This window comes from Jaculus jaculus, chromosome 17, assembly GCF_020740685.1.
Source record: "Jaculus jaculus isolate mJacJac1 chromosome 17, mJacJac1.mat.Y.cur, whole genome shotgun sequence".
Classification (NCBI taxonomy): Eukaryota; Metazoa; Chordata; class Mammalia; order Rodentia; family Dipodidae; genus Jaculus; species Jaculus jaculus.
In genome coordinates this window covers 18,394,489-18,411,859 of record NC_059118.1, presented here as the reverse complement: position 1 = coordinate 18,411,859, position 17,371 = coordinate 18,394,489, and the positions used below count along the sequence as shown (strand labels likewise).

The window sequence follows — 17,371 nt, the reverse complement described above, 5'->3', positions numbered from 1 at the left end:
AGTGTATATGATATGCTTATCAAACGGCCCAGAAAGCACTTCTCTTAATATTCATACCCTTATATTAATGCTACTCTCACTTTTGGTAGAGAATCTTCTCTTTTCCGATGGTAGGGACCTTGGGATGACTCAGAAAGTATCATGGTGCTGGAAACAAGTAACTAGAGTACCGAGTAACATCTCGATCACACCTTCGAAGGCTCAGGGTCTAATGCGGAAGAGGTGGCGGAAAGAATGTAAGAGCCAAAGGAAGGGTTGGACTCCTTACAACATGCTCCCTCCAGACAAAAAATTGGCCTCGATATCCATGACCTCATGGTGCCTGACACTACCTACACAAGACCATCATAAGAGGAGGGAAGGATCATGGCATCCAAATAGAGGAGAGACTTATTGAGGTGGGGAGTGGATGTGATGGAGAATGGAATTTCAAAGGGGAAAAAGAGGGAAGGCAGGGTATTACCATGGGATGATTTTTATAATCATGGAAAATGTTTAATAAAATTGAGGAAAAAAAATAAAGTGGCTAAAGGCCCTGGTATACACATGCACACACACATATACTCCCAAATAAATAAATATTTTTTTAAAAAATACATGAGATTTTTAGAAATATAGCTGCTTTCAGGGCTAGAGCAAGAAAATAAAATATGATTAGAACATATTATGGGGCCAGAAAGTAAGGAAGTGCTTTTAAAAAGATAAGTTCCAGAAAGAATAAGAAGAAAAAAAAAGATAAGTTCCTACCTTGAAAAAACAAAAACAAGAACAACAAAAAGATAAATGGAGGAGCTGGGCACAGTAATGCATGCCTATAATCCTAACACTTGGGTGGTAGTAGCAAAAGGATCACCTCAATTTTTTTAATTTATCTTTTTTGTTTTTGTTTTTGTTTCTTGTTTTTTGAGGGAGGGTTTCACTCTAGTTCAGGCTGACCTGGAATTCACAATGTAGTCTCAGGGTGGACTCAAACTCAACACCATGGCTTGGATCATCTCAAATTTAGACTAGCGAGAATAACACAATGAAACAGTTTCAAACAAAACAAAAAGAAAGGAAGGAGGAGGAAGGGAGCAAAATAGGCAGATAGATAGATGTTTGTTAGCAGAAAATAGCTAATTTAAAGAGTCTCAATGGCCAAGAATAGGATTTATGAAAATAGTAGTAATATTCTACATAGAAAAAATTACTCCATTGTTTTGAAAATTTATTAAATGTATTGATATAAGTAGATAAATGAAATAAAGGGGAAGAAATTGTTCTTCCTTATAGAATTCCAATAAAGTAGAAATGATAACAGTAGGAAATTATCATTAAACAAATCCTATAACAACTGTCTATTAATTAAAGAGGTAGAAATGCTGACTATACAGTGGAAAAGCTGATAAACTACTTCAACCAAAAAAAAAAAAAATCAAAAAAAATTTTAATTTTCTTTTGTTTATTTTCATTTATTTATTTGAGAGCGACAGACAGACATAGAGAGAAAGAGGCAGATATAAAGACAGAATGGAGGCCGGGCGTGGTGGCGCACGCCTTTAATCCCAGCACTCGGGAGGCAGAGGTAGGAGGATTGCTGTGAGTTCGAGGCCACCCTGAGACTACAGAGTGAATTCCAGGTCAGCCTGGGATACAGTGAGACACTACCTCGGAAAACCAAAAATAAAAAATAAAAAATAAAGACAGAATGGGAGGGCCAGGGCCTCCAGCCACTGCAAATGAATTCCAGATGCTGGCTATGTGGGTCCTGGGGAATGGAGCCTCAAACTGGGGCCTTCACAGGCAAGCCCTTAACTGCTAACCCATCTCTCCAGCCCCAAAAGATCAAACTTAAAATGGAATATATATATTTTATTGTTGTTGTTGCTGTTCATATGTTTTTCAAGGTAAAGTTTTACTCTAGCCCAAGGTGACCTGGAATTCACTATGTACTCTCAGGCTGGCCTCGAACTCACAGTAATCCTCCTACCTCTGCCTCCCCAGTGCTGGGATTGAAGGTGTGCATCACCATGCCCAGCTTCCTAAAAATATTTAAAAAAAAAAAAGGGGGGGGGGCTAGAGAGATGGTTTAGTGGTTAAGGCACTTGCCTGCAAAGCTTAAGGACCCAGGTTCGATTCCCCAGTACACACGTAAGTCAGATGTATAGCGTAGCACATGGCTCTGGAGTTCATTTGCACTGGTTAGAGGACCTGGCATGCCCATTCTCTCTCTCTCAAATAAAAACACAAACAAACAAAAACCCAAGCAAACAAAAAAACCACATGGACTGGGGATGTGACTAAGTGGTAGAGCACTTGCCTAGCACATACAGGGCCTTGGATTTAATCTCCAACACTGCAAATACAAACCAACAAGTAAAAAATGACAAAGAACCAAGAAGTAATGTAGTCAGCATTCTAAATACTTCTGTGGCTTCTGTATACTACCTAGAGGTGTTCTAGGTTTAGCTTTTCAGCAACATGCTCCATGAAGCCAAGTCTGGACCTGTTGTGGATTAATACATTCTTCGCTGGAAGTGGTGGCATACACATACAACCACAGTACTCAGGAGGAAGAAACAGAAGGATGAGTTCAAGGCCATTTTCAACCACCTAGTATGTATGAGGTCAGGCTGTGCTAAATGAAGCAACAACCAAAAACCATAAAAAAAAATTTTCATCTTCTAGGCAAGAAGTTGTGATGGTAACGGCCATGCACTCATGGGGCTGGAGAGATGGCATAGCAGTTAAGGTGCTTGTCTGTGAAGCCTAAAGACTGAGGCTCAACTCACCAGTACCCATGTAAAACAGATGCACAATGTGGCACATGCATCTGGGGTTCACTTGCAGTGGCTGGAGACCCTGGTGTGCTCATACTTTCTCTCTCAAATAAATAAATAAATTTAAACACACACACACACACACACACTCCCCACACACTGAGCATTTATTGTATGCCAGGCCCAGTTCTAGTCACCTCACATATACTAACTCTAATCCCTACAGGTAAGGACACTAGTACACTGAAACAGAGAAGTAAAGTTTATTTGTCCAAATTAAACAACAGAAGGTGACAGAACTAGGATGTAACCACAGGCAGTCTGCTTCCAGAATCTGTATATTTACTACAGGATACTGCTTCAGGTCCAGCCTAGTTGTAATTACTAGACAAGTGGTCAAAATGGCAATGAAATTATCAATCCTTAAACTATTAATTCTGGATAGCCTAATTCCCAGGCCAGGCATGGTGGCCTATCCTATAATACCAGCCACTTGAGAGGCTGGTGTAGGAAAACTGAGTCAAGGCCAGCCTTGGCACCATAGTGAGACCTTGTTTATTAAAAAACAACAACAAAAACAATAATAAGGGCTGAAGAGATGGCCTCGTGGTTAAGGCATTTGCCTGCAAAACCAAAGCACCCAGATTCGGTTCCCCAAGACCCATATAAGCCAGATGCACAAAGTGGTGTATGCGTCTGGACTTTGTTTGCAGCAGCTGAAGGTCTTAGTGAGCCCATTTTCTCTCTCTCTCCTCTCTCTCTCTCCCTCTCTCTCTCTCTCTCTCTCTCCCCCTTAAAATAAAAATGATGATGATGATGGCTGGAGAAATGGCATAGTGATTAAGGTACTTGCTTGCAAAGCAAACGGACCCAGATTTATTCACCAGGACCCACTGAGACCAGATGCACAAGGTAACACATGTGTCTGAAGTTCATCTGCAGTGGCTAGAGGCCCTAGTGTGCCCATTCTCTCTCTCTCTCTCAAATAAATACACAAAAATAAAATATTTTGCTGGGTATGGTGGTGCACAAATTTAATCCCAGCCCTTGGGAGGAAGAGGTAGGAGGATCGCCAAGAGTTGGAGGACACCCTGAGACTATACAGTGAATTCCAGGTTAGCATGACCTAGAGTGAGACCTGACCTTGGAAAGCCAAAAAATAAAATATTTTAAAAACAAAAAGGGGAGCTGGGTGTGGTGGCACATGCCTTTAATCCCAGTACTCGGGAAGCAGAGGTAGGAAGATCAATATGAGTTTGAGGCCACCCTGAGATGAGACTACATAGTGAATTCCAGGTCAGCCTGAGCTAGAGGGAGACCCTACCCCGAAACCCACCCTCCAAAAATAAATAAATAAATAAATAAATAAGGCTGGAGGTAAGGCTTAGCAGTTAAGGCTCTTGCCTACAAGGCCAACAGACCCAGGTTTGATTTCCCAGAATCAATGTAAGCCAGATGCACACGTGGAGCATGTGTCTAGAGTTCCTTTGTGGGACTAGAGGTCCTGGTACACCCATTATCTCTCTCTGTATCTGCTTCTCTCTCTCTCTGTCATAAATAAATTACATGTTTTAAAATAAAAATAAGAGAATAATAAGAAGAGAAAGGAAGGGAAGGGGTGCTTAATAGGATGGTATTGCATATATGTATATAGAAGAATAGATTAATGGGGGTGAAAAGGCCCAAATGAGGTCAGGGGAAGAGGTTGAGTAAAGGAAAGGTGGAGGGAGGGCTAATCAAAATCTAAGAGGATATAAATAAATCATATGGAAACCTACTTTTTCAGACAATGGAACACTCAGGAGTCATAGACTGTTACTAGAAAATTTCCAGTGCCAAGGATGGGATACCTTCTAGTGGGTTCTTGGCCAGGAAGACCCTTGATGGCCTCAAAACATTACTGACCATTGCTGAGGCCCTTGGTTTCCCACCATGAATAGATGGTAAGACCCTATTGCTGAAGACCCCACAAACTTGGGCTGCAAGGCCACTGAAAAATCCTGCTGGAACTAAGCTGATAACCTCCTCCATGTAGACCAGCTGACAGAAAGCTGGAAGAGGCCATTCTGCATGCAGTTCAATGGGAGAAAAGAGAAATCACCAGTGAAGATACTCAACAGTGAACACTGCAAGCCTTACTTTTGGTCCATCAGGCCAAATAAGCCAACAGATGCAATACTGGCACATCTCTCATGGTGGAAACCAACTGTCCTCTAACTGGACTGCTCCATGGGATGGAATACATCCCTGATACTGAAAACTTAAAACAGGGTAGTCATGAGCCCTAGGGGTGTAATATCTACTGCTGTCTGGCTAAATGTATATACTATGTTCATCAAACTGCCCAGTAAGCACTTCTCTTAGTGTTCATACACTTATATTAATGCTACTCACTGTTGGTAGAGAACCTTCTCTTTTCAGATAGCAGTGACCTTGGGATGACTCAGAAGGCACCATGGTGTTAAGAAGTGACAGAAGAGTGCTCAGCACTGAAATATCTCAATATCTCCAAGGCTCACAGTCCATTGCAGAAGAGGTGGCGGAAAGAACGTAAGAGCCAAAGGAAGGGTAGGACTCCTTACAACGTGCTCCTCCAGACAGAAAATGGCCTAGATATCTATAACCTCACATGCCTGACACTACCTACACAAGACCATCATAATAGGAGGAAAAGATGATGATATCACAATAAAAGAGAGACTGATTGAGAGGAGGAGGGGATATGATGGAGAATGGAATTTCAAAGGGGAAATTGGGGGAAGGGAAGGCATTACCAGGGGTATTGTTTATAATCACGGAAGTTGTTAATAAAAGAAAGGAAAAAAATAGAGAGAAAATAAATAAGCAAGCAAGCAAGTAAGTAAGTAAAGGCTGCAGGCTATGGAGATTGCTCAGTGGAATAAGTGTTTGCCATGCAAGCATGATTATCTGAGCTTGGATTCTCAGAATCCACTTACTGCCAAATGTTGTAGCTCTAGAATTTTGTAGGATACCTCACCTGGCATTCATAGTGGTGAACAATGGGAGACCTTGCCTTAATTAAGGGGGAAAGAAGTGGACTGACACTGAAGATGAACTTTAACCTCCGCACACACACCACAGCAAGTGTATACCCACATTCATATATATATTCTCTCTCTCTTTATAAACAGACCAAAACAAAGAAAGCAGACAGGAGAGATGGCTCAGTAGTTAAAGGTACCTGCTTGCATTGCTGATGGCCCAGATTCAATTCCCCAGTACTCAAATATAGCCAGATGCACAGGATGGCACATTCATCTGGAGTTCATCTGCAGTGGCAAGAGGCCCTGGTATGCCTATACATTCATTCTTGCAGGTGTGTGTCTTTCAATTAAGTAAATAAGTAAAATTAAAAAACAAGGAAAGCTAGAGTAAGAGTCACATCCAAGAGGAGCCCAAGCAAGCACAACTACATGTGATATGATATTTTGGAAGGGAGCCTGGAATAGCTAATGGACATTAGGAAAAGACTAGAGAGATCTGAATTAACTAGGAGCCTTGGTTAAATTACTTTATCAATTAAAAAAAAAAAACAAAACAGCCGGGCATGGTGGCACACACCTTTAATCCCAGCACTCTAGAGGCAGAGAGGTAGGAGAACTGCCATGAGTTCGAGGCCACCCAGAGACTCCATAGTGAATTCCAGGTCAGCCTGAGCTACAGCGAGACCTTACCTCAGAACCCCCCCCCCAAAAAAAACTAATCTTGTCATACAGAAAGTTGAATAAAAATTACAAAGAAGCTGGGCATGTTGGTGCACACCTTTAATCCCAGCACTCAGGAGGCAGAGGTAGGTGAACTGCCATGAGTTCGAGGCCATCCTAAGAATACAGAGTGAATTCCAGGTCATCCCGGGGCTAAAGTGAAACTCTACCTCGAAAAACCAAAAAAAAAAAAAAAAAAAAAAATTGCAAAGAAATAAATTTTTGGGCAAATACTTTAATGAAAAGTAAGAAGGGGCCAGGTGTGGTGGCGCACACCTTTAATCCCAGCACTCAGGAGGCAGAGGTAGGAGGATCGCCATGAGTTCAAGGCCACCCTGAGATTACAGAGTTAATTCCAGGTCAGCCTGGACCAGAGTGAGACCCTACCTCGAAAAACCAAAAGTAAGAAGGGGAGTGCGGGATGGCTTAGCAGTTAAGGGGTTTGTCTGCAAAGCCAAAGGACCCACATAAGCCAGATTCACAGGGGTGGCACACGTGTCTGGAGTTTGTTTGCAGTGGCTGGAGCCCTGGTGCACCCATTCTCTCTCTCCCTTTCTTTCTCCCTCTTTCTCTCTGATAAATAAAAATCTCTTTTTTAAAAAAGGAAGAAGGATCCCAGCACTCGGGAGGCAGAGGTAGGAGGATCGCCGTGAGTTCAAGGCCACCCTGAGATTACCTAGTGAATCCCAGGTCAGTCTGGGCTAGACTGAGACCCTACCTCGAAAAACCAAAAAAAAAAAAAAAAAAGAAGAAGGAACAAGCATCACACTAGCAAATTTAAGAAATAAAATGGTAGCCGGGCGTGGTGGCGCATGCCTTTAATCCCAGCACTCGGGAGGCAGAGGTAGGAGGATCGCTGAGAGTTCGAGGCCACCCTGAGACTACAGAGTTAATTCCAGGTCAGCCTGGACCAGAGTGAGACCCTACCTCAAAAAAAATCAAAAAATAAAAATAAAAATAAATAACAAGAAATAAAATGGTAATTTATATAGACTAAATGCTAAAAATGTCAGGAAGCTAGTATTATTAAGTGACCATTGAATGGAATCAATAATTTAACAAAATGATTCTCACTCATCTCAAATACCAGCACAATGGCAGACCATAGCAAAAGGAAATGATATTTTTTCTCAATCCCAACAGACTTGGATAGCAATGAGAACCAAGGACACACACAAGACATGGCTAGAAATGCATACCCTAGTCATTATAGCTTGCTTCACAGAGTACATGGGCTATATCTTTATCCTAGATAGACATGAAGGCATGAGTTAATAGACTGTTATCTTCATACCTGCTCTAAGTTATTGCCACAGACAGCTAACGGCTAAGGGTACTCTGGCCACAATGCTTGGTACTGCTGTAGAGTCTTCCAATTTGGTGTATGCATGCAGGCACTAAGAAGGGCCTAGAGTGACCCAGTTGATTAGTATCGTGAGCAACCTCACTAATGTACACATAACCCTCCAAAGCAAGCTGGCAGAAAGCTCTTTTGACACCATCTCATAAATCTGCAAGTATCAGTTAATGATAAGTAAAACATTTCACATCAAGAGGATACCGAAGTCATGAAAATCAAAATTCAAGAGTATTTCATAGAAACCTCCTAAGAAGCATTTACAGATAATAAAAGGAGACCCTAATTAGTGGTGCCCAAAAGATCTCTGACTCAGAATCTGACCAATTTGGTCTGTAAGTAAAACATGAAAGGGGAATTGATGAATGGACAGAAACAGTTAATCTTCCACACATTCAAAGAAATCAGATCTTCTCTCATACACTTGTCTTTCATATGACTTTTTTTTTTTTTTTTTGAGGTGGGGTTTTACTTTACTCCAGGCTAACCTGGAATTCATCAAGATGATCTGGAAATCATAGAGATCCTCCTGCCTCTGCCTCCCAGGTGCCAGGATTAAAGGTATCCACCACCACACCTGGCCATATGACTTTAAAAAAAAATTTTTTTTTTTTTTTTTTTTTTGAGGTAGGGTCTCACTCTAGCCCAGGTTGACCTGGAACTTAGTCTGTAGTCCAGGCTGTCCTTGAATTTAGTACAATCCTAACTCTGCCTCCCAAATGCTGGGATTAAAGGCATGTACCACAGTGCCCAGGTCATATGCCTTTAAAAAAAGTTTTTACTTATTTGAGAGAGACACAGAGAAAGAGAAAAAATATGGGCACACCAGGGCTTCCAGCCACTGCAAACAAACTCCAGACACATGTGCCACCATGTGCATCTAGCTTACATGGGTCCCAGGGAATTGAATCTGGGTCCTTAGGTTTTGCAGGCAAGTGAGTTAATTGCTAAGCCGTCTCTCCAGCCCTCATATGACTTTTAAATTTTGTATCATAAGGCACTTAATCTACATCTAAATTCTTATTTTTAATTTTTTTTATTTTTTAATTTGTTTATTAGAGGTGAGAAAGAGGCAGATAAAGAAAGAATAGGTACACCAGGGATTCTAGCCATTGCAAAAGAATTCCAGACACGTGCCACCCTGTGCACCTGGCTTACGTGGGTACTGGGGAAGTGGCTGGAGGCCCTGGCATTCCCATTCTCTGTCTTTCTCTCTTCTCTCTGCTTGCAAATAACTAAAAATATTTATTTAAAAAAAAAAACAAAAACTGGAGTTGGAGAAATGATTTAGCAGTTAAAGCACTTGCCTGTGAAGCCTAAGGACCTATGTTCAACTCTCCAGATCCCACCTTAGCCAGAGGCTTAAAGGTGAGGCAAGCCCAAAGTCTCACATACCCTGTAGGTGGTACAAGTGTCTGGAGTTCAACTTCAGTGGCTGAGGTCCTGGTGCACCAATTCTCTTTCTCCCCCTCTGTCTCTCTCTCTCTAAAATAAAGAAAGGGTCTGGAGATAGGGCTTAGCAGTTAAGGCACTTGCCTGCAAAGTCTAAGGACCCAGGTTCAATTCTCCAGGACCCATATAAGCCAGCTGCAAAGGGGGTGCCTGCATCTGGAGTTCATTTGCAGTGGCTGGAGGCCCTCATGTACCCATTCTCTCTTTTCAATAAATAAATCAATATTTAAAATTAAAGTAAAAAAAAAAAACAAAAAAAACATCTGCAGGCATGGCAGCACATGCTTTTAATCCTAGCACTTGATCTGAGGCCAGCCTGGGACTACAGAGTGATTTCCAGGTAGCCTGGGATAGAGTGAGACCCTACCTCAAAAACAAACAAAAAACAATAACAAAAAATACATCCTGACTCCAGAACCTTTACTCCTTTTTTATGTTGTAACAATCAGGCTCACATTTCTGGGATGAACTTCCAAACCAGGTACAAGTTATGGGAAGAAGAGAATTTATTTGAAGTTTATAGATCTAGGGGGAAGTTCCATAATGGCAGAAGTTGGCCTGCTTTCACTGTCCAGGCAAAGAAAAGCCACCACTAACAGCACCATAAGCACACACACTCCAGAAACATGAGGCAGAACTCCAGCAAAACTCCAGCAATTTGCATATCTTTAGAGTGTTATTCTAAATCCAACCCTACACTTTAGGGCTGGATCCTAGGATCTATCCACAGTGACACCTCCAGCCAGGTAGTTGGAGATCTAAACTACAAGCTTTAGTAAAATTCTGAAATCTACTGGGAGACATCCAATGAAACCACCACACTTGTACTATGTACATAAGATTTCACTTGTTCACTTGTTTCACATGTTCAAAATTTTTTCCATCAAAAATATTTGCTCCAGCCATTGTGGAAAACAGTGTGGAGGTTCCTAAAGCAGCTAGAGATTGATCTACCATATGACCCAGCTATAGCACTCCTAGGCATATATCCAAAGGACTCATCTCATTTCCTTAGAAGTACATGCTCAACCATGTTTATTGCTGCTCAATTTATAATAGCTGGGAAATGGAACCAGCCTAGATGTCCCTCAACAGATGAGTGGATAATGAAGATGTGGTACATTTATACAATGGAGTTCTACTCAGCGGTAAAGAAAAATGAAGTTATGAAATTTGCAGAAAAATGGATGGACCTGGAAAGTATTATACTAAGTCAGGTAACCCAGGCCCAGAAAGCCAAGCGCCACATGTTCTCCCTCATATGGGGATCCTAGCTACAGATGACTGGGCTCCTGTGTGAGAATGAAAATACTTAGTAGCAGAGGCCAGTAAGTTGAAAAGGAGACATAAAGGGTGGAGAAAGGAAGGGAGGAGGATACTTAATAGGTTGATATTGTATATATGTAATTACAATGATTGTAATGGGGAGGTAATATGATTGAGAATGGAATTTCAAACGGGAAAGTGTGGGGGTGGGGAGGGAGGGAATTACCATGGGATATATTTTATAATCATGGAAAATGTTAATAAAAATTAAAAAAAAAAATATTTGCATATACCCTGAGTTGTGGTAAAAAATACTAAAACAATGCTAATTTGATCATGAAGTCTATGCAGTTTAGTAAGAGTAGATTTTAACATGTCTGTCCTACAACCAGGGAAAGAATAAAAATCCAGGAATTGGGGCTGATTTGAAAAGATATGGAAGATGTCTTAAGGACTAATACCAAGTGAATGTTGAAAATCAGATTAGACAAAAAGGGGGGGGGGATGTTTTATTGAGAGGATATGAGATTATTAGGTCCTGAGAGGTAGAGGTGGACTTTTTAGTTGTTTTTTTTTTCTCATTAGCATTAATTATTTTTAATCCACTGATCCATCTCCCTAGCCCCTTGTTCTTAAGACACAGTCTCACTATGTAGCCTGAACTGGCCTCAAAATTCCTACTGCCTAAACTTCCCAATCACTTAAATTACACGCATACACCATCAAGCCTAGCTAGGGGGCTACCTGTCCCTCTCTCTCCCTCGCTCTCTTTTTTACACTTATTCTTAGCCCAAAGGCCAAGAAACAATCTCTCTGTTTGGTTTTTTGAGATAGGGTTTTACACTAGCCCAGGCTGACCTGGAATTCATTATGTACTTTCAGGGTGGCCTTGCAATCCCAGGACCTATGCCTCCCAAGTGGTGGGATTAAAGGCATGCACCACCACACCTGGCTCTTTTCTCTCTTTAATATTTTTTATTTTTATTTATTTATTTGACAGAGAAAGAGGGGAGAGAGAGAGAGAATGGGCGCCCCAGGGCGTCTAATCACTGCAAACAAACTCCAGATGTGTACGACCCTTGTGCATATAGCTAACATGGGTCCTGGGGAATCAAACCTGGGTCCTTTGGCTTTGTAGGCAAATGCCTTAACCACTAAGCCATTTCTCAAGTCCCCCCTCTCTCTCTTTTTGACACAGGGTCACACTGTAGCTCAGGCTGACCCTGAATTCACTCTGTTGCCCAGATTGCCTACATATTCATGGTGATCCTCTTACTTTAGCCTCCTTAGATGCCAGCCACTTTGCTGAGCTATATTGATATTTTAAAATTTTATTTATCTATTTATTTGGTGAGAGAGTGAGTAGGCATGCCAAGGCCTCTACCCATTGCAAATAAACTCCAGATGCATGTACCACTTGTGCATCTGACTTTTGTGGAACTGAATCCTGGGTTTGTACACAAATGCCTTATCTGCTAACTCATCTCAAGCCCAGCTATCTCTCTCTCTACTTCTAACAAGAGTAATAGGTGGGGTCTTATCATAATGATTGCTACCCATCAAATATCAGATTCCGTTTCACATCTGGTTCTTCTGCTCTTTGTTCTGGTATCCTGATCACTAAGCAGTATCTGGGAGTCCTACGACTGTTCACAGAGGGGTTGAGGAGGGTGGGAGAGAGGTCAATACATGGCACACATTTAATACTGTTGGAATAAATAAGCATTTTCCCAAACATGGTTCCAAAAGAAAACCTGCTTAGGAATAACCCTTGTTTGTAAAGAAGGATGCCCTACTTTTTTTTTTCATCTTCATTTTAGAGAGAATGAGAGAGAGAGACAGATGGAGAGAGAACTGGCACACCAGGGCCTCAGCCACTGCAAATGAAGTCCAGACACATTACCTGGTGGGCATGTGTCACCCTGCGCTTGCCTCACCTTTGTGTCTGGCTTACATGGGATCTGGAAAGTCAAACATGGGTCCTCAAGCTTTGCATGCAAGCACCTTAACCACTATGCCATCTCTCCAGCATGCCCTACTTTTAAATGACTAGACACTTCAGGTAAGATTTTTTTGTTAGGATGGATGGAACAGTTACTTTAAAGACAATATTAATATTTTTAAGATGAAATAGCACAGATAAAAAGCAATGCCAATGTAGGAAAGAAGAGAGAGAATGGTATAAAAGACAGGACATCTACTACAGTTTTCTCATTTATATTTCTATTATCTATAAAAATGCAGTGGCCAAGGACTAATAAAAGCAATGTTGCTTATAATTTCTTTTTCTCCTTCTTTCTTTCTTTAGTTTTAAAGAGAGAGAGAGAAAGAGAGAGACTGAGACAGAAAGAATTGGCATGCCAGGCATCAGCCACTGAAATCAAACTCCAGAGGCTTGCACTAGTGGGCATGTGCGACCTTGCGCTCGCCTCACCTTGTACATTGGGCTAACGTGGGATCTGGAGAGTTGAACATGGGTCCTTAGGCTTCACAGGCAAGTGCTTTACCTGCTAAGCCATCTCACCAGCCCTTAAATGAACTATTTTTATTTTTCTCTCCAAAAGCAGAAGTAGCACAGTTTCTTTCCTTCTTCTTTTTTTTTTGGTTTTTGTTTGCATGTTTGTTTTTGAGGTAGGGTCTCACTCTAGCTCAGGCTGACCTGAAAGTCACTATGTCGTCTCAAGGTGGTCTCAAACTCCTACCTCTGCCACTACACCTGGCCCATTATTTCTGAAACAAATGATTTAATGATAGACACTTAACAAGAATCCTTTTAAGTCCAGGAGATATGGTCGTCATGCAGTTATTCTCTGGTGATCCAACAGTGGACAGTGTCTCGACTACTAAGAGGCAAGGATCAAAAGTTTTCTTCAGCTGGGTGTGGTGGCACATACCTTTAATCCCAGCACTTGGGAGGCAGAGGTAGGAGGATTGCTGTGAATTCAAGGCCACCTTGAGATTACACACTGAATTCTAGGTAAGTCTGGACTAGAGAGAAACCCTACCTCAAAGAACCAGTAAGTTTTCTTCACAGCCAGGCATGGTAGTGTATACCTTTAATCCCAGCACTTGGGAGGCAGAGGTAAGGGAATCTCTGTCAGTTCGAGGCCACCCTGAGACAACACAGTGAATTCCAGGTCAGCCTGGACTAGAATGAAATCCTACCTCTAAAAACCAAAATAAAGGGGGAGGTGGCTGGAGAGATGGCTCATAGTAATACACTTGCCTGTGAAGCCTAAGGACTCAGGTTTGATTCCGCAGTACCCACATAAGCCAGATGCCCAAGGTGGCAAATGCATCTGGAGTTTGTTTGCAATGGCTGGAGGCCCTCCATGTCCATCCTCTCTCTACCTGCCTCTTCCTCTCTTTCCCCTCCTTCTCCCAAATAAATGATTAAATAAATGAATAAATAAAATATTAAAAAACAAACTTCTCAGCCAGGTGTGGTCAGGCTGGGCCAGAGTGAGACCCTACCTCAAAAAAAAAAAAAAAAAAGGTATAGGTATCACTAATTAATACTTGCTCCCAAGGTGGAGGCAAAGGTAAGAAGGTTGCCATGAGTTTGAGGCTACTCTGGACTACATAGTGAATTCCAGGTCAGTCTGGGCTAGAGCAAGACCCTACCTTGAAGAATAGACAGAAAGAAAGAAAAAGAGAATGAGAGAGAGAAAGAAACCCACCAAAGTACTGAATGTATCATCTCCATTCTCACAAGGGGAAACAACTCCCAAAGGAGGAAACAGTAAGTATATTGACCAGAACAAAGCTGATGAAAGGACATTAGGCAACAGAAAGGAAAAGGTCTCATGTAATTACTCTTCTCTGACCCAGCCTTTATTTATGATGCTGCACTCCATACATTCACACACTTAACTATAGACAGTGTAGACAGTTGTTATGTAGCAAACTAGATCCCTAAGCTCCTTTTTCTCACTTTAAGATGGAGGGTGTAAGACAAAATAAACTGCCTTCTCCAAGGAAAAACCATAAAAAGGATTTAGTAATTCATCCCCAAAACTACCAGACAGGGTTCAATTACAAACACAGAAGACAACTGTAGGTGGCAGACCCAATAAATAACTCCAGAAGGTTCCAATGCTAAGGTAAGACAGATTCAAGATTCACCAGTTCTGACTATATGCAACTGACCTGAGCACAAAACGCCAATTAGCAGAGAACAACAAATGGGATAGACATGAACCATCCATTCCTTTTCTCCAAAGGCACTTTGAAAAACTAACACATGTAAATAGGACCTTTGTACCATAAGAGTTGCCATCAATGATCTTCATCCTACATCAAGGTGTGAGCATTGAAACAGAATTTCCATTCTAGAAGATCCTTAGAGTATCAGATAATCAAGGTTCATTCTTTGCATCAAGATCCCATAAATCTTAAGTCACACTTCAGAGATAAGTGCTCCAGATCCATCACATTATTCCATATACCGTTTTTGGAATCTAGTCAAACTGCAACTGGAATCTAGTTTTTAAAATATCACTCTGTACCCATTAACTTTTATACAGAGACCTTCCTAGCTTTATAAAATGTTTATCCTCAGAACGGATTTTTCATAGAAATGTAGTATGCTCCAAAGGTTGATTTCTTGTACCTTTCCAGAGTCAAGTTATTTATAACCTCCCTCCCCGTGTATAAAAAATATATCCTTCCAGCATCATTTGACCGAAGTATAAAGCAACCTGGTTGGCCTCCATGCATCCGATGGCATCTTCCAAGAGTGAAAACTCCACGCAGACATAGCCATAGTCGTAACCTGGGGACAGCATTTAAATACAGACGGGAGTGGTGTTAGTGCCTTGCAAACACAAAAGAAACACTTACATCCCCTGTTTCTGAAACCCTTTAACACGAGCCCTCCCACCTATGCCCTCCCTCCTCTACATCAGGCCGAGTTTCTACAACAAACAGAAAAAAGTGCTGAAGGAAAGTTGGGATGTTTCTGAACTTTGAGCTTCATTCTGAAATGGCTTTTCCGATTAACCGGGAGATCCTCTGCCCCTCCCACCTTTTTAAAAATCACTGTCAATTAGGCAAGGATGCCCCACAATTGGATAATCCCACAGAAAATTCATGCGGGAACCCAAACATTTTAACCACAGGTCAAATCTTCTGGAAAAACAGTCAAGAGCAGAAAAGTATCTGGAAATATATATATATCCATAGAGAAGCAGGAGAAATAATTATCCCAAGACAGAGACCACCTTCAGAGAGATGTGATGACAGACTGAGGCAACTAACTATTCTGCTTAGACACCAAAGGAGGCTTCTCATTGACAAGAAACAGACCTTTTCGGGTCTCCTTCCTCCCCCTTATTTCAAACAACTCAAGTCATAAACCAACTAAAATCTTTACAAAAGGAAGTATGATAGCATAAATATGAACATCTGGATCTAAAATTGTGCTTACGCACAAAAAACTTATGATGGGCAGGCTGGGAGAAAGAGCAGTGTTAGCAATCAATTACATGTTTAATGGCTATGTTGATCATTAGAGTTATAAAATACCCTTCACCTTAATGCTGAGCAACAATCATCTGCAGCACAGGCCTGAGGTTCTAATGACCCATGAGAGTAGAAAGTCATGGGATTTACAGGCTGCTAATTACCAACCTATCCAATAGGTCCTGATACTGCCACCCTATATCTACAAGAGTATGACTGCCACTGCAATGTCTCACAACTGGCTTTCATGCTTCCTTCACTACCTTGTAAAATAAAGAAGCTCATCTCTAAGATACACTGTGCAAATAGAATGGAAGTGGGGGGGAGAGCCCAAAGATGTGATTTATTCAGATGAGAAATAAAAGGCAGGGGGGAAAAAAACCTAACACAAATCTTTGTGAATTCTGAGCACAAAATACGAATATCAAGAAAACTGGTATCAGTAAATGAAGGTATCAAAGGCCAAAATGACAGTAGTAAAAAGTATAAATTGGCTAGAAGTGTAGCTCAGTGGAGCGTGAAGTTCTGGATTCAATTCCCAGCATCAGCAAAAGACTGAGAGGGAGCCCAGCGTGGTTGCGGACCCCTTTAATTCCACCACTTGGGAGGCAGAGGGAGGAGGATCATCGTGAGTTCAAGACCACGCTGAGAATACAGAACAAAGTCCAGGTTCAGCCTGACCTAGAGTGAGACCCTACCTCGGGGGGGGGGGGAACAGAGAGGGAAAGAAGGTGGGGACTGGAGAGATGGCTCAGTGGTTAAGGCACTTGCTTGCAAAGCCTATCAACCTAAGTTCAATTCCCCAGCGCTCATGTAAAGCTACATGCACAAAGTAGAGCAAGCATCTGAAGATCATTTGCAGTGGTTGAAGGGTCTGACACACCATTCTCTCTTTCATCTCTCTCTCTTTACTTAAAAATAAATAAATAAATAGATAGATAGATAGTTTTTATTTTTTTAAATAAAAAGATGGCTTGGTGGCATGCACCTTTGATTCTGGCTCTTAGGAGGCTAAGGTAAGAGGATCACAAGGCCAGCCTGAACTACATGAAACCTTTTTTCAAAACAAATAAAAGTAGGGCTGGAGGGATGGCTTATAAGGTAAGGCGTTTGCCTGCAAAGCCAAAGGATCCAGGTTCAGTTCCCCAGGACCCACATTAGCCAGATGCACAAGGGGGTGCATGTATCTGGAGTTCATTTTCAGTGGCTGGAGGCCCTGACATGCCCATATTCATCCTCTCCCTCTCTCTTCTGTCAAATCAATAAATAAAATATTTAAAAAAAATAATAGTAAAAGTAGGGTTGGAGGGATGACTTAGCAATTAAGGCACTTGACTGCAAAGCCTAAG

General features: G+C 41.5%; 1 protein-coding gene across 3 annotated transcripts in view; it reads right to left on the bottom strand.

Moving 5' to 3' along the window:
- The window catches only part of Rbm6 (RNA binding motif protein 6), a 123,705-nt gene that overhangs the window by 51,733 nt on the left and 54,601 nt on the right, over positions 1-17,371 (bottom strand). Inside the window, exon 6 of one of the 3 annotated variants that reach the window (XM_045136714.1) lies at positions 15,260-15,333. The exons of the other annotated variants lie outside the window; for them this stretch is intronic. Within the exon in view, the coding sequence (XP_044992649.1) occupies positions 15,260-15,333 (74 nt within the window). The remainder of the gene's footprint in view (positions 1-15,259; positions 15,334-17,371) is intronic. 3 annotated transcript variants of the gene reach the window in all.